The following is an 18,064-nucleotide window of genomic DNA, read 5'->3' as shown; positions in this document are numbered from 1 at the left end:
CAGTCCGGTAGAGATCTCACTCCAGTCCGGTAGAGATCTCACTCCAGTCCGGTAGAGATCTCACTCCAGTCCGGTAGAGATGCTACTCCAGTCCGGTAGAGATCTCACTCCAGTCCGGTAGAGATCTCACTCCAGTCCGGTAGAGATCTCACTCCAGTCTGGTAGAGATGCCACTCCAGTCCGGTAGAGATCTCACTCCAGTCTGGATAGATCTCACTCCAGTCTGGTATAGATCTAACTCCAGTCTGGTAGAGATGTCACTCCAGTCCGGTAGAGATCTCACTCCAGTCCGGTAGAGATGCTACTCCAGTCCGGTAGAGATCTCACTCCAGTCCAGTAGAAATCTCACTCCAGTCCGGTAGATATATCACCCCAGTCTGGTAGAGATCTAACTCCAGTCCGGGATAGATGCCACCCCAGTCCGGTAGAGCTGTCACTCCAGTCCGGTAGAGATGTTACTCCAACACGGGCGGCACTTCGCTCACAACGGTGCCGCCATCGTCGCAGGTCCATTGGGTTGAGCATCGAGGAAAGCGTCGGTAAAATAAATTAAAACACGGGGTGCGGTGATCGGCAAAAAAGTTCCAAGCAACGCTCTGGAGGTGTAAGCGTTTTCGACTGCTTTCGGTCTGCGGAAAATGGAAGAAATCAACAAAGTGCAACGCTCCAAATCCAACGGCCCACGTGCTGCACAGCTAACACCAAACAGTCGAGCAAAAACCATCGTCGTCCAGGTTGTCCGCTCCGTTGCCGCAAGCTTGCGCGCTCCGGCACGCCGCGCCGGCGCCTCCGGCTGCCGCCGCCGCACAGAGGGGCGCGCGGCGGAGGGACCGACCGCCGCGGCGTTCGTGTCAAGTCCGGAGCCGTGGGTCTCGCCGGGGTTGGGCGGTTTCGAGGAAGGCCGGGGGTCGCCGAGGGACGGAGCGTCCCTGGCGCGCAGTCGTCCACGCGGCCCGGCCGGGGTGGTGGGCGCCCGCGTGGGCCGCCGGGCGGCGGCCTTAGAGGTACTCGAGCTCCAGTGCGTGGTGCAGGGCCATCAGGTCCGAGTGGCCCGAGATCCTCCAGAAGGGCATGTTGTGCTGCACGGCAGGGGCACGGCAGAGGCATGGCAGGGGCACGGCAGGGGCACGGCAAGGGCACGGCAGGGGCACGGCCGGGGCACGGCGTTAGTGAGTCGTCTCGACGGCCACCCACCGAGCGCCAATGTCTCGCGACGCACGGCGACGCGGGCTGTCGTCACAACGTATCGAACAATAATAGAATACACTACGCAGCACCACAACAAATACAGAACACATTGACAGACTATGCCATGCAATACATTAAATATGGTAATACATTCATTATAATCTATTACAATATAACAATACATTTACAATGAATTATACCACTGTAGAATGAAATATATTAAATATATACATTGCAAATACTGTAATATAGTTTTACAATGCATAACATTATCATACGACAGCACGAATGAGTATAACACCTACATTTATATTGCATTATGCAATACCGTAATATGATAAATATGATAAATCACAATGGAAAACATGAACAATCCGCCCGCTGTAGATTGGCACGTCGTGTTTAAATTCAGTCTTTCCACTCGCTGCGTCTGTCCATGCGCATGTACTCATAGCGCATGCAGAAGGGCACAGAGGGAGCCACACATATCAGATAATTTTACCACACACATACCTCGTTCAAAATTTCACATTAAATTGATAAAATACGTAAACAAAACATAAAGACAGTCCAGTCATGGAAATTTAGGAATAAGACAGCATGTGCTTAAAAACTATTTTGATGAGCGTCCATTTTCCCAAAAGCATGGAATTTTACTTGGCCCATCATTCCTCTGTGGTCAATAAGTACAGTACTACTTTGTCGGGAAGGCAACAGTGGCTGCCCTCGGGATAGACTCGCACCCACCACAGATGCAGGGCTGTTGAGAGGCGATGAGCACTGCCTCGATGCTCAGTTGAGCAGGAAACCACTTTGACTTTGGAATAAAGCAACGAGGGGACAAATCGTCGGCGTGCGGCGGCGAGCGGACAGCCATGGGGATGCTCGACGCCGCGCCGGCAAAGGAAGGGGGGGAGCACACCTGCCAAGTGACCTCCGCCTTTGTTTTTTCTTCCAAAGAGAGGGCACTTTATCTGTAGCCATTAACATCGTCACCCTGGAATGTTTTTTTTAATTGTCCACTTGGTCAGAAGAAATCCCTCTGCTGTAAACACGCGGCGAGGGCCGGCGCGGTGACCCCGCCTTGACGCCCCCGCGCCGACCCACAGCCAAACTCCCTCCGGCTTGGCACCCTCAACGCTTTCCCTTTCCAAGTCAAGTTCTGCCATCGCCGCGGAGGGAGATCCTCACGGCGACGCGTGCATCTGCTCCCTTCGGTACGCGCTGATGCGGCGCGGAGCCCGGAGGGAAGAAACCCACGCGGGGTGGTGGGCGAGGGTGGTGGGCGGTGAGCGAGGGTGGTGAGAGAGTGAGTGGCGGGCAGTGTCACCAGGGCGTGGATAAGAAAACCACGTCGCTCTCGAGCGCGGGGGGACGCTGCCGTCGGCACTGTGGTGATCACGCTGGACTTGCAATCCAGGGCTCGGCAGTTCGGTCCCATCCCTCAGCTCAGCGGGTAAAACGATTGAGCAGGTTTATTAAAATCCTCCCCGCCTCTGTCTGCCCCGTATTAATGGGTACATCAGTTAGGGGGGGCGTTGGGCACTCCGAGGGGGCGTTGGGTTCTGTGAGCGGTCTCGGCGCTGCTGCTGCCCCCGTCTGCCGCGGGGCTGTATCGGCTATCGGCGCGCGGGCCGTGCCGAATCGTAGACAGCTGTGTACACAGTCGCAGGCGTCGGCGGGGCCAGACAGAGAGCCGGGGTTTAGGATCCCCAGGGGAGAACCCCTCGTGCACATTCGTGCCTTGGCTTCCCTCACCCCAATAACTGCCCCCAATTTAATGAGAACTCCAAAATAATCCCATTGTTTTGTCTGCCTGTGCAGTCAATCACGTCACCGCTGGGGTTGTCGCAGCGTGCGCCTTGAGAGACGCGGGTTGCTCACCTATTACTAAAATAGCGGGCCGAGTTAATTTGTCAAAATATTCGCCAGATTTCTTTTAAATACACAAACCACGCACGTCTATCCCGTATCGTCACTCGGGCAGCCTCGTGTCACAGTTGACGTTCTCCCGGACCTCACTTCCAATGAGCAGGACACGGCGCCCAGCTGAACATCGCAGTCTGCGTGAGCGTCTACGGCACGTGGCCTGATTTCACGTGAGCAACGCTGGTGAAATGTCATCATGCTTTTATTCCCCTCGCAATGTCTGCATTGAACCGAGACGCGATTAACATCACATCCGCGGAATGGCAAGTCCCTACAGAGGAACAGACAACGGCTCCCCAAGACCTCCACTCTCTCAGCCTCTTGCGGCACAATCCTCGACGCAGTCCCAGCAGCTCTGTCAGCGGCGCGAGCAGCACCACTCTTCTAACAATAACGAATCGGCGCGTCAAGGCCATTGCTGGCGTATGTCCACTGACCCAACCCGAGCTGCCGGCACGCTGAGACGTCACCGTAAACAGGCTTCTTTCCCCTCTTGGATCGTCGTGGGGTTTCTCATCGATTGCTTGCGCGGGTCTCGGGTTACTCCACTGCCGATTGTAGTTAAAGGAAGGCGTGTTCACCAGAGGGGAGAAGCAACTTCCACCGCGAATCGGATGGCGATGTCCGTCTCGTGGCACGCGGCTCCCTGGCCGAGACGCCTGGACCCACGGAGGCAGCTCACCTCTGCAGACCCAGCGGCCTCGCCGCATTCCTCTCTCCCACCCTCCCTCCCCCCCTCTTTCCACTTTACCATCTGTATGCACTCTACCCTAAAATAACAATAACATAAGGCGAACATTTTAAGAAGCCTTTTTGTAGAACCTTAAACACCACTCGGAGACTTCGAGAAAATGCCAGCGGACATCTGTACGAGCAATATCCGAAATATGTTCTGCGTCAGGTGTCTTGTTTGTTGTATTTGACATTTCTATTTGATTTCCTTGATTTATGCGCGTCTGAACGTGCATCGAAACGAATGCACAGGATAGTCGCACACACCGGAGTGCAGCGTGCAGCTGGTTTCATCACCCGGCGCCTTTCCTCACACGCGAGCGAGCGAGCGGTGCAGGAAACCGCCTCCGGATCTAATCGCCCGCCCGCCTTTATCTCTATTTGTCCCTCCACACACAAAATGTTTTAGCAACACTCGCTCGCCCAACGCCGGGCATCCCCGCGAGCGCTCTTGTTTGCGTTGTTGCTGTGACCACCGCCAGGCCGCGTCACCGTCCGGGCCCCGTGGCCGCGTCACCGAGGGGTGTGGCGAGGCCCCGGGCGGAAGTCAGCTGCGTGCTGCCGCTCATGAGCCCAGCGACCCCGACAAGCTCACCAGCCCCACCAGCACCACCAACCCCACCACCAACACCACCCACACCACCTACACCACCAACCCCACCACCAACACCACCAACACCACCTACCCCACCAACACCACCAACCCCACCAACACCACCAACCCCACCACCAACACCACCAGCACCACCAACACCACCAACCCCACCAACCCCCACCAACACCACCAACACCACCAACACCACCTACACCACCAACACCACCTACCCCACCAACACCACCTACCCCCACCAACACACCTACCCCCACCAACACCACCAACCCCACCTACCCCACCAACACCACCTACCCCACCAACCCCACCAACACCACCAACACCACCTACCCCACCAACCCCCACCAACACCCACCAACACCACCTACCCCCACCAACACCACCAACCCCACCAACCCCCACCAACACCACCAACCCCCACCAACACCACTAACCCCACCAACCCCCACCAACACCACTAACCCCACCTACCCCGCCGAGCCCTCGGGCTCCCGCGTGAGCGACAATGATACCTGTTCAACTTGCTGATAGGAGATACCCGGTGCTGACATGACAAGTTCTTCCCTTGGCCAAATTATTGACGGCAGAACTATAGTTATGCAAATCGCATGCTAATGTGCATTCAGCAGTAATAGTATGGATAATACAAAACATGACAGAACACACGGAACATTTAGTACAAACAAGATTACTTAAATATGACACAGAATCGATTCTTAAGTCAAACCTCTAACATTAACAAACTGTAACTTAATAACCATTGCAATCACGTTTTTGCTTATCTGGCCCTTGACATAGGCAACAAGGAGCGGAGGGTTGGATTGTGGGCAGCGTCGCCGCATCTCAACCGCCGCAGGAGGAATCCAATGAGCTAATAAGCTCTTTTTACAGATGTAAGCAAGTTACAACAATGCAAGCCTGCATACTAGAGCCATTGTTATATTACACGATGGATAGTAGTTGGACTTCAAGTAAGCCACGCATTATTATACTTAATTTATTTACGACTAGTTTTTACATATCTATAAAACGTTTAACAAAGTTGTGCATCCATTGAGAGCACAGTAAACGTCATGCCTAGGGATGGAATGCGTTGGAGACGGAGAGATGAAATCGGCTCCTGTGCAGCAGATGCCGGGCGGATTGTTACACCACAGGATTGCTAGAGGTTAGGATGCCTTGGGGAGGCTTTCATCATCCAGCAGTAGATTGATCATGGCTGATGAAGACAATGAAGTGTACGACATTCTGCAGACATGTTGCCAACCCTTTTACTTTACACAAACACAAGTCCCGCACGCGCGGCGGGCATTTACACGTAACCCGTAGGCGCGTCTGTGTAAACTTGTTCATAAGAAAGCGTTTCCATGTTGTGTTGCAGAGGGGAGAAGCACAGAAGCGTTGCGAGATTGCTCGCTGCGGGGGGCCCGGGGCCTCGGGTAGCCGAGAGAGCGGCCATCGAGGCGGCCGGCGACGCTGGTGCCACCGGCACCGCCGCGGAGGCCGCCGACGCTCGGCGCTCCGCGGCGGTCTCGGCCAATCGGAGGCCGCGGAGGGAGACGGCGGCTCCCCTGATGCGCGGCAGCAAAAGCAAAGCGAGAGCCATGCGGAGCCACGCGGAGCCACCACCGCGGTAGCGCCGGGCACAGCGAGCAGTGCCCGAGGAGAGCGACGTTACAAGGTCCGCTTCATAGCCGGTGCATCGTGCGAGCGCCGTCTCCGCTGCTCTGAGTTTTCTGTCTACGTTGACCTGAACGAGCCGAGCGCCGTGTGGCTGCGGTCCGACTGGCAGGCGCCGCTGGGCGGTGGCGGCTGTCTGTACGCGGTGGCGGCTGTCTGTACGTGGTGGCGGCTGTCTGTACGTGGTGGCCGCTGTCTGTACGAGGTGGCGGCTGTCTGTACGTGGTGGCCGCTGTCTGTACGCGGTGGCGGCTGTCTGTACGTGGTGGCTCCCGTGCGACGGTTCATGAGGAACTCGCTGGCAGCGCCCGCACTGCAGCACCGCCGCGGTCGGTACGGCGCTACGCAGACGGCAGCGGTAAGCCGTGAAATATCCCCTGAAGTTATCTTATCTTATATAGATGTATAGAGCCCATTAGTCCACAGCGCTTTACAATAATTATACAATTGTACATTAGATGCTTTAATATTTATGGAGTTGCAGTCATTATATAGTAGTGGATTGCTCATGGCCAATGATGATGAGGAAGTGTCAAGTCTTAAGACCTAGCTTGCTTGTGCTTCACAGCACGGTGGCTTTAAACCCTCACGTCATTAATCCCTGTAGAATAACCGCTTGAGATGATTATTTTATCGTAAGTAATCTCGATAACGAGTCAGCCGAAAGAATGTAGATACAAAGTGTGGGCACCTGACTCCACGACCAATCGCAGCAGAGAGCGAGACACCAGCGTCCCCACGGCGCGCCGACACCGCGACGCGGCAGAGAAACAAGCGTCGCTGGCAGCGCGTCGCACGCCGCACACGGCAGCACAGCGAGCGGGGAGAGGGCGGGGAGAGGGCGGGGAGAGGGCGGCGCGCGTGCAGCAGAGAGGGCACGTGGTGTCACGGCGCGGTAGCATTTACCTTCAAGGCTGACTGCTCCTCTTCTACCCCATCGCCAATTACAACATACACTACTTTCCTACCAAACCTGGCAATTATTCGCTCGAAGGAGCTTTCCTTCCCTGGAAAATAGAGGAGATAAAAAGGGGGAGAGAGAGAGCGGACGCTGAGTGGGCGCCCCCCCCCCCGGGGCTCTCCGGCCCCTCGTGTTACCTGCGTGGCGGCCTGCTCCTCGTCGCGCCCGTCCCCGACCACGACGTACGTGACCTTGCGGCCGAAGCGCGCCAAGATCTGCTCAAAACAGTTCTCCTTGCCTGGAAGAAACGTCGGGCGGCATCCCCGGCGCACGGTTACGGCACGCGCCGGGACTGCTCGCGGGGCCACTGACACGCGAAGACAACGCGGGTGGTGCCCCCCCCCCCCCCCCGGCATCGCATCGAGCCCCTTGCCACTCGGCGGCGGAGCGACCGTCAGGTTACGAGTTCGTGTCCTGTTTGTGGGATTGACACGGTCCATTGTCATTATCCTCTGGGATCGATCAAAATTAGTACCAATTTGGAGGTAAGTCAACAGTGGTGGCTCTATGGATAGTCTCTCTCCCATCATGGGCATGCGAAATTTCCACCACTGGCTCAGGGCTTTAAAGAGGAGTTGAGCACCAATGCCTTAACGATTGAGCAGGAAGTCAGTTTCTGTGGAATGCAGCGTGGGGCAATCACCCAGGATAATGATCCCTGCTGCCAACTCATCAATTCTGTCGTGAATCTATGAAATCCCACAGTACCGTGTCATGTAGATCTATCATAGTGAATCTCTGAATTTACAGAATTCTCTATACTGCAATGAATTAACTTCCCTATTTCACAGCACACAATACACACTGCTGCGATGAGATAGATTAAAACCTGACTTAAAGCTTTCGTGACTGCAGGAATTAATATTCTTGGGTCTTTCGGTAAAGTCACGAAGATAGGTTCAAAGTAAATAACAAAAAATAACAAAAAACTCCGATGTTTCGATCGCAACTTAAGCAGTCGTCTTCAGAGATGGATTAATATAAACTGTGTTCGCAGCGGTGCACAATGACCGCATGATAGCAGAAACACAGAAAGCTGCCGATCGTTTGAGGCAATGACCATTTTCCAATCCAAAAATCAAGCTTTACATCCAGAGATGCACACAAACGCGTGTGCGTCTGTGCACGTGCGCTGTGCCAGCATTCAGAGGCGCTTCCCGCTAACAGCACTCGCCCCAACAGTCTATTAAGGCTATTCGGGGGAACTTTATGTGTATGTGTCTGCCTGCACGTGTATGGATCTACGCTTGCGTGTGTCCGCGTTTGCGTCCAAGCATGCGCCCGCGTCACTGCATCCGTATGCCCCTCCGCGTGCTTGCGCGTGCGTGCGAAGGCTGTGGGGGGGGTGTGGGATGCGCACCGATCTTGGTGGCGCTGTAGATGTTCTCGATGGGGAAGACGCCGCCAAGGCCGTAGAGCAGCACCTTGGCCAACGCCGGCACGAGCTGCGTGGTCGTCACCAGCACGTTCACGCAGTTCCCCCTGGGGGCGCGGGAGACACGGCACGCACGGGAGACGTGATGCAACGCTGCTCGTGCGCTATGTTGCCGTATATTGATACGGTGTACTTTTCAAAGGGCAATGGCAGTAACAGACTGTGGGCTTTAGTCATGGCCAAATTATGCTCTTCTTCCACACCAATTGGGCCGCTTTTCATATAAACCATAAAAAACCACGCGTAGTCTGCTTCACAGTGGATGTTAAAGATCGTGTTACATCATTTGAAGCGAGCAGGCCATTTGTGTGTTGGCGTCACGCTCCAAATTTTCCAAAATCAGAACATTTGCCCACAAATTACTCGATCGGGGTCACACAGCAGCGACACCTTCCCCTACTTCAAATCTAGCGCAGGCTACGTCTGTGAAACATAGCGCCTTCCTACACAGTAGCACGACAGGAATGTCTCGAATAACAAACGTGCTAATCTGCCTCACTTCAGCAGAACCTGTGGAAACACCCACACACGTGCGACACAATGGAGTTTAATAAAACAACAACAACATTGAGATGTAAAATTGTCTCCGAGCGCCACGCGCTCGTCCCTGCTGGCCTGCCCCGCGCCAGCAGTCATCCCCGTTGGCTTCGCGATAGCGACCAAAAGTCTCCATGCCGGCGCTGGAGCTCAAAGTGGATTCCAACAGCTATAGGTGCAGAATAAACAATTCTGGCACCAGAAAGAGTGTCAATCTCGCTCTGACACATTAGAACAAAACAAAACCACGTTTGGTTTGTTTTGGAGCAGAGAGAGCGTGACTGCGTCATTTTTAAATTCGCGAAGTCTCAAAGCGCAAGGATTCAGTATTTGGCGCCTCACTAAATAAAAAAAATATAAGTTGTTGTTGTCGATTCTGTGTAGCTAAATCTAACAACGTACATTATGATTACGAAGTAAAGATGAGAAGCGTTGCCCATCATGGCTCTGTAGTCACAACAGAATTCGTTCCAAACAGAATTGGAAATTGTGCTGCCAGGAATTTGAAACGCGCTTCCACCATCCCGCTAGAAATCCCACGAGAATTCTTTCCGATCCCAAAACGACGACATTGACCGAGCGATATCATAAAGTGGCGAGGAGGCTTGTGGAGCGGACACGTGTTTTGCATTGCGGGGGGAGGGGTGTGGCAAACGCGGGCGGTGGGGTCTCAAGTCAAGTGGCAGACCACGCTGAGACCACGAGCGCCAGCAGCAGCAGCAGCAGCCATCCTCCGGTGCCGCCAACCCCCTCCGGGCAGAATCCCCGAACGAGCCCCCTTCCTCTCTCCGAGCGCCGGCGGGCGGGCGGAGGCGGTGTGTGGGCTCACCGCGAGTATATCAAGGAGAGCGACTTGAGAGCCAGGGTGAGCCACGAGTCCGTGAGGGCCTCGATCTCCGCCCGGAGCTGGAGCCACGCCTCCCTCTTGGCAGGGCCCAGGAGGCCTGAGCGTGGAGCGACGGCGGAGGGAAACGGCGCGGAGGAACACGTCGTTATTCACAACGACGAACACCGGGACAATCGGGGCGACCCCTACACAGGGGAACCTCTACACAGGGAACCTCTACACAGGGGACCTCTACACAGGGGACCTCTACACAGGGACCTCTACACAGGGGACCTCTACACAGGGAACCTCTACACAGGAACCTCTACACAGGGGACCTCTACACAGGAACCTCTACACAGGGGACCTCTACACAGGGACCTCTACACAGGGAACCCTACACAGGAACCTCTACACAGGGGACCTCTACACAGGGAACCTCTACACAGGGACCTCTACACAGGGAACCTCTACACAGGGGACCTCTACACAGGGAACCTCTACACAGGGGACCTCTACACAGGGAACCTCTACACAGGGAACCTCTACACAGGGGACCTCTACACAGGGACCTCTACACAGGGGACCTCTACACAGGGAACCTCTACACAGGAACCTCTACACAGGGGACCTCTACACAGGGGACCTCTACACAGGGACCTCTACACAGGGAACCTCTACACAGGGACCTCTACACAGGGAACCTCTACACAGGGGACCTCTACACAGGGAACCTCTACACAGGGAACCTCTACACAGGGGACCTCTACACAGGGAACCTCTACACAGGGGACCTCGACGAGAGCGCCAGCGAGACGCCTCGCAGACCGTTCAAGGACCACGCTGGGCAAGGATGAAACTGTTGACAATTCGGATGCCTCTGGGTTTAAACGTCAAGGCACACGGTGGAATGTTGCAGAATGGGGGGGATGGGGGTGATGGGGGAGATGGGGAACACCAGGGAATAGAGGGGCTTGGACGAGCGAGGAGGGATAGAAATGCGTGTGTCAAGGAATGAAAAACATGCATCACGTAATTTTTTTGAAGCAAAGCCATTTCCTCCTCAAATGAACATTGTGCCCATTGCCTGCTGAGAGCTCAGAGCCAGTAGTCAGAATTCCACATTCTTATGGCAAGGAAAGTCTATCCATAGTACAACGCACACACAGACGTAGACATACACAGACCACCACACAGTCAGCCATACGCATAGACACGAGACAGCTGTGCGCCAAACACTGCGAGCGGCTCCGCTGTGATTGAGCCGACGAGCGAGCGAGAGAGAAGCGGGGCGGCCTTGAGAGGCCGGAGGGGGAGGTGGGGGGAGAGGGGCGGTGGTGGGAGGGTGGCTGCACTCGCCTCCCACGTTGTTCTTGTAGCTGGTGTACATCTCCTTGACGCGCCGGTAGCGGAAGGCGAGCTTGCGCATCCAGTCCACGCCGCCACGCACGCCCGTGGGCAGGCACAGGTTCGTGCTCGACGCGGCCGCCGCGTGGAACCCGTCCGTGCCAAAGTCGTACGTGCTGCGCCACGGGGGGGGGGGGGGGTAGCGGGGGGGTTACGGACTCGGCGGCGGAGATGGAGCCCCACGCACGTTGTGAAGCGAAACGTCGGACTTCGTGCCCAACGGCGTGCGGCGTTGTGTAAAGCGCTTGGGGACGTTCTCCGCTATTCGTTGCCCGGCACGTCTGGTGGCAGCCCTTGCGCTCGCGTTTTAGTTCCGCGATGCCAACGTCGTGCACGCGATCGTCGGCGCTTACTTGTCGTAATTAACAACAGCACTAAGCTAACGACCGCGTTGGCTTTTACTCGAAGACAACTGCCTCTCACCTCAAGTCTTGTCCGTTATCATCCGAGGAAACGTCATCGATGTGAACTTGATCACATTCCTGTAGGATAAACACGAATAAAGGCTCATTACAAAAACATCTCACGGTTCTCCATCATGGAAATGTTCCATCTCAATTCCTTCCCACCTGTCTCTCATCAATGGATCTGCTCCTTGAGGTAAACTGCAACATGTTTGTGTACATTTTACATTCTCCACAAAAAAATGATTGCCAAGTTTCACATTCATACGTCAATGCCAGAGGCAATAACCACTCGTGATTGATGCTTCAAATAACTCAAAGAGGAATAAAGACAAAGCGTGGCTTACACAAACAATCATTTGAGACGTCACCATCAAGAATAAAGGAGGGTGGGGGATGCCAGGAGATGATGATGATGATGAGGAATTACGACGCTTCGCCAGAATGGAGCGAGCACTGCGTTCACTCTGCCAGTGCAGAGCGAGCGTTCACTCTGCCAGTGCTCACACGGCTCTTGGGGCAGCAGCGAGTGAGGCCGAGCGCCTCGCGTTCCCACGTCGACAAGAGGCTGCGGTGAAACTCCGCTCTCGCTCCAGACATTTGTCACCTTCTCAACGTCTCAATGTGACACGGCCCTGCCTGAACCGGTGCGTGCCGAATGAGCAGCAGTGGGGAAGAACGTGTTCTACTGCGCAGTTCTCTGACAGACAGGAGTTTGACGAGCAATAAATAAATAATACAACTTCAACAATTGAATACCGCAAATATTTTATTCGCAATGGGAACGGGTTTGGCCAATGCCCTGCAGGCGTCTCATGCCCATGCAAGCAGACACCTGCTGTGGACGCCACGAACCCGCGGGCCTGAGAGGTCACGTGGAGGTCTGCCGGCGCGACTCGCGACGCACCGGCGAGGATGCTCATCGCGAGTCGGCGCCCATCGATCCTGTCTGCCGCTCTCTGGAACGACGCTAATTAATTCACCTGGGCACCGTAGCCCGAGTGCACTATCGCATGCGGCTCCTGTCTGGTGTACTTCATCATAGTTCACGTTAACGGTCCACGTCGCGGCAGGTGATTTGGACCGACCGAGGAAGTGATCGCGATTTGCCGCTTGCTTAAATGCCTCGCCGCAACTCAGCGGCACCTCACACCGCATCTCAGCTCGACCATTGCAATTACCCCCTGCATTCTAGGCTGTGGTATTGGCTATGGATACTACAGCTCACGAGCGGGTTGTTTGTTTGGATACGGTACACCACACAACGGCGTTCTCCCTGTAAAGCGCGTCATCGGATCTTTAACATCCGCAAGTGCGTGCGACAGCAGTGCGAGCACGCACTCCGAGGAGTAGCCCGACCCGGCGGTCTGAGCCCAGCACCACTGCCATATCCGGTTACACGATGGCAGAGTCACGACGCGACACCGTGACGTCTGCCACCACCGCCACCACCACGTTCGGCACGTCACTGCGTGCACAACTCCTTGCGGACGGCGCGTGCGCTCGACATCCGTGCGCGGCGTCACCAAGATTCTACACACGATCACTTAACAGCGGGAATTACTGGCGATAGCCGACTGGCTCGAGATGTAAATTGCCACCCTATCGTGTTTCATGGAGGGGTAATTATAGGGACATTATTACAGTCAGCGCCAGATCCACATGTTGACAAAACGGATGAAACGAATCACCTTGCCGATTTACCCATCTTTGGTGGCGGAGACTTTGACTTTGTGTTGAAAAAAGTAATCATCCAAAAATGGACGTTCGCCATCACATAAGGCAGGCCAAAGCCTGTGGTGGCCCTGAGCCACTAATGGATATCCCACACTCCGATGGCAGGGACCAGCCTCTGCATCACGACGATGGCACCGCGGCCCCCACAGCAGCGAGGGCCGCGGTGGCCAGCGGCCGCGTACAGTGCGGCAGCACAGCCGGCGCAGCGCGAGCCACGCCGCTCCCTGGGCCCCGGGGCCCCGCAGCCAGCCCACAGCTGTTTCTCACCAGCAGTTTAAAAGCTTGCCCTTTGCCCTTTCCCGTCATGCCTCCCTGGCTCATGAAGAAATCTCTCACCGCCTGCACCACCCTTGTCGCTACTTCTCTGTTTTCTCCGCCACGCTTTGTTTTTAAAAACTATACTTTGTGAACAAATTCGGGAACCTGTGGTTATCCCTGCATGAAAACGGGGACCTATAGAGCGGCTTAAGTCTGTCCATTTTAGGCGATGTCCCTTCCGTCTGCCAGTGCCAGAAACATCGTCTTATTTAAGGTGAAGTTACAATGGTAGGTTTATTTGATTTGTGCTTGTGTTGTCCATCAGTGCCAAATCAATGCACTATTGCAACTACCAATGCAGACGTTTTACTTCTGTATGTATCTCTTGTGAAGGTGGCGAAATTATAACACAGCAGCAGTAACATGCTGTGTGCACTTGATTTGCGAGGCAACTGATGGTTTCAATGGTGACGGCACAGAGGGTGATGATGGTGGCGATGATGGTGGTGGCACGCAACAATAGAAACAAACATCGCCCAAAGTGCCTCAAGCAGTTGATGGCGGGGGGGGGGGGCCTGCAGCCCCCCGGCCAAACCCTGCCCAGCGGCAGGGCCACCGGGGGACATGCGCACAGCTCAGGCAAGCGTCCGCATGCCAAGATACTTTATTAAAAATATGAAGGAATAAAATAATATCTCACTGCTCTGGGAGTTTTTCTTGGTGCAAAACAATAAAAAGCGCAGCTGGGTTGCTTTTGAAATTTAAATTACAGTTTAAAATGTTGTAATGCTGCAGAGACATTACTGCATTAGTAAAATGACTGCTGTACGCCTCGTGCCATTCAAAAGGATTTTTAAATACGATTACAGAATACATTGGTCATACACTGTGTAACAAATGTTTTTTGTTCCTGGGTAGTAAGTGTTATTTCCTAATTGCTTATGCCTCAAAAGTACAGAAAATGGCTATTATTCCCAACAAACTTTGCTTTTGTGACCAGGAGAGTGATATTTTGAAATTTACCTATTTTCCAGAACATCCCAGATAGATACAGTGCTGAGTAAACTTGGAGTAACTTCTAGAACATTCTAGAACTTCCCAGTAATATAAATAGCAGTATAAATACAAGGGCCTTAAGCCCACCAGTTCACTTTAGTTCCAGCTGCCTAAGTGGATAGATATCTGCATTTTTCTGAGATGGCATCAAGAGGCTGCAAGCATCCAGTGGACGCATTTTGCTATGTCTGCGGCCAATTTATCAAGACAAGAGCGAAAAAGTACTCTGTGGAAGCATCTGCTAAGATGTGTGAGGCCTACAAGGCATATTTCGGCATGCCTGTTGGGGATCAAGACAAACCATGGACACCTCATTTACCTGCGAGCAATGCAAACAAACTCTGTAAGGAAAGATGGACAATTGTTGCTCGGAATTTTATGTTATAAAATTTGTTAAAACTTATAAAATTGTAAAAGTTTTCAATTTTTTTATGTTTTACAATTTTCAATGTACTGTAATTGAAAAAATATATCATATATGAAAAATGTTGCGAGAATCTCTTGCACATTAGTCATGGTTGAAATAAATATATTTTTGTAGGATGGTACAGAGGGGAAAAGAGAGCCATGAAGTTCACTATCCCAAGAATTTGGCGGGAACCCACTGACCACTCAAGCAACTGCTACTTATGCATGGTGGACCCTTCCAAACGTCGGACTGGCAAGAATGCACCTGCTATCACCCCGATGCCACACTGCCATGAGTTCCCCGTACCTACTCCTCTGGAGAGAGAGCAGCCGTCTTTAGAAGAGAGCAGCAAGTCAGAGAGCGAGGAAGACGTTGTAGATCCGATGACAATTTCAGAGGTGGAGCTGAGGAGAAAACCCATACTACCCCAACCAAAAAGACCTCAACGACTTGATCAGAGATCTTGGTCTCACCAAGTCCAATGCCAAGCTTTTGACGACTAGGCTCAAGCAGTGTAACTTGTTGTATGAAAGTGTGCAAGTCACAGATCAGAGGAAGCGTCACCAACCTTTTTGCAGCTTTTTCACCTGTCAAGATGGGCTCTGCTTCTGCCACAATGTGACCAGTCTGTTCGAGGCAATCGGAATCGCCTGTAACCAAAATGAGTGGCGCCTCTTCATTGACAGCTCATCCAGGAGCCTCAAAGCCGTGCTGCTCCATAATGGTAACAAGTACCCATCTATTCCTCTGGCTCACTCGGTGTACCTCAAAGAGGATTACAACAGCATCAAGACCTTGCTGGACGCCTTGAAGTATGATGAGTATGGCTGGGAGGTCATCGGATACTTCAAAATGGTGGCATTCCTGATGGGTCTCCAAGGCGGTTTTACCAAGTTTCCCTGCTATCTTTGCCTTTGGGACAGCAGGGACACCAAGGCGCACTACCACAGGCAGAACTGGCCACAGCGGACCGAGTTTCCTGTGGGGAGGAACAACGTCAAGTGGGAGCCACTGGTGGACCCCCGGAAGGTGCTGATGCCACCACTGCACATCAAATTGGGCCTTATGAAACAATTTGTCAGAGCTGTAGATAAGAAGTCGGCAGCCTTCAAGTACCTTCAAGACTTCTTCCCTAAGCTCTCTGAGGCAAAGGTCAAAGCCGGTGTCTTCATCGGACCACAGATGAAGAAGGTCCTGGAGTGCAATTAATTCCCCAAGAAGCTCACGAGTAAGGAGAAAGCGGCTTGGGACAGCTTTGTCGCAGTGGTTCGGGGCTTCCTGGGCAATCACAAGGTCGACAACTATGTGGAGCTGGTTGAGACTGGTGAAGAACTACGGCACAATGGGCTGTAGGATGTCCCTCAAAGTCCATATCCTTGATGCTCATCTTGATAAATTCAAGGAGAACATGGGAGCATACTCGGAGGAGCAAGGCGAGCGCTTCCACCAGGGTATACTGGACTTTGAACGCCGCTACCAAGGACAGTATAACGAGAACATGATGGGAGACTACATTTGGGGGCTGATTCGTAAAAGTGATTTACAGTATAATCGTACATCTCGAAAAACTACTCACTTCTAAATCTTTTGTAGTCATTTTTGTATTACTTTAGTATAAATACATGTTCATTTTGATTCAAATGTTGTTTTTTTCTGACTTTATGTGAACGAAAAGACACAAAATCACCCATTTTCTCATTGAAAATAGGTACATTTCTAAATAGCACTGTCCTGGTCACAAAAGCAAAGTTTGTGGGGAATAATAGCCATTTTATATACTTTTTAGGCATAAGCAATTACGAAATTAAACTGACTACCCAGGAACAAAAATTGTGTTACATAGTGATATTAGCGTGGATTTACATTCGAGAGCTCAGGAGGAGAAGAACTGCATTGTGGTCCTCTGGTGACTGAAAGACAGCAGCAGTGATGCAGAGATGGACAACATTGGACCTCTTCCATCCTCATTGTAATGGGAATGCTGATGAATTCGTATTTGTTCCGGCCTGTACTGTTTTGCTGTCACGATGGGCTTTCTTCAACATTTACAGATTTGATTACTGTAATACAGTGCGTTTACGTAATATATGCTCAAGAAGCATATCATATATCATGAATTAAATAATAAAAGTAATTACACTTATAGTCATACTTACGTAATGCCATCATCGGTCTCTCTCTATCCACTGCTCAATGACAGAATTCTGATGTTGGTGCCACTGCGTGTGAAACTGTGCCACTAGATTTACTGCAGCACTTGAGTCAGCTGCGTTCAAGGTTTGCTCAGTTGGCAATGCTGAAGTCCGAGGTTCTTCGCTAACCTCAGTTGTGTCTCAACGTTTAATTCCCGTGCTCGCAGAGCAAATCCAGCCTCAAATGAGTCATCCGTCCTAATCAAATAACGATCCATAACCGTGGCAATTATCTCTTTAACGAGACCTCCGAACAAACATGCGCGCGAGCACACACACTCGCAGGCTGCGACGACGATCCACTGACGTCAGGAGGCTTCTATTAACTTCATCAGTTCGATGGCAAAAACAAAATAAAGGTTCAACCGCTGTGCCACGTAAGTCAAAGCGATTGAGCCCCCACGGGGCGCCAGTAAACTGTTTACGTCACTCAGTGCCGCTGCTAGTGACACGGCTCCCCGAGGCGGGCTGGACAGCGCCGTGAGAGCGCGGGGTTCAGGGAGCGAGCGCATGCCGGCTGGACAGCGCCGTGAGGGCGCGGGGTTCAGGGAGCGAGCGCATGCCGGCTGGACAGCGCCGTGAGAGCGCGGGGTTCAGGGAGCGAGCGCATGCCGGCTGGACAGCGCCGTGAGAGCGCGGGGTTCAGGGAGCGAGCGCATGTCGGCTGGACAGCGCCGTGAGGGCGCGCGGGGTTCAGGGA

At 53.1% G+C, this 18,064-nt stretch overlaps 1 protein-coding gene across 6 annotated transcripts in view; it reads right to left on the bottom strand.

Moving 5' to 3' along the window:
* Positions 1-332: 332 nt before the first annotated feature.
* LOC133347438 (eyes absent homolog 1-like) overlaps positions 333-18,064 on the bottom strand; it is a 97,001-nt gene continuing 79,269 nt past the window's right edge. For 4 of the 6 annotated variants that reach the window (XM_061559683.1, XM_061559682.1, XM_061559685.1 and 1 more), the window contains 6 exons: positions 11,732-11,790; positions 11,261-11,424; positions 9,905-10,019; positions 8,464-8,585; positions 7,049-7,341; positions 333-1,079 (listed from right to left, as the gene is read on the bottom strand). In XM_061559683.1, coding sequence (XP_061415667.1) covers positions 999-1,079; positions 7,049-7,341; positions 8,464-8,585; positions 9,905-10,019; positions 11,261-11,424; positions 11,732-11,790 — 834 coding nt within the window. In that variant the 3' untranslated portion in view covers positions 333-998. The remainder of the gene's footprint in view (positions 1,080-7,048; positions 7,342-8,463; positions 8,586-9,904; positions 10,020-11,260; positions 11,425-11,731; positions 11,791-18,064) is intronic. The other 2 variants (XM_061559686.1, XM_061559687.1) reach the window with 1 other exon arrangement.

The sequence above is a fragment of the Lethenteron reissneri genome, chromosome 26, assembly GCF_015708825.2.
Source record: "Lethenteron reissneri isolate LAM-NWPU_2019-01 chromosome 26, ASM1570882v1, whole genome shotgun sequence".
Classification (NCBI taxonomy): Eukaryota; Metazoa; Chordata; class Hyperoartia; order Petromyzontiformes; family Petromyzontidae; genus Lethenteron; species Lethenteron reissneri.
Note: the sequence above shows the minus strand (reverse complement) of the source record. Positions and strands in the feature narration are given on the sequence as shown.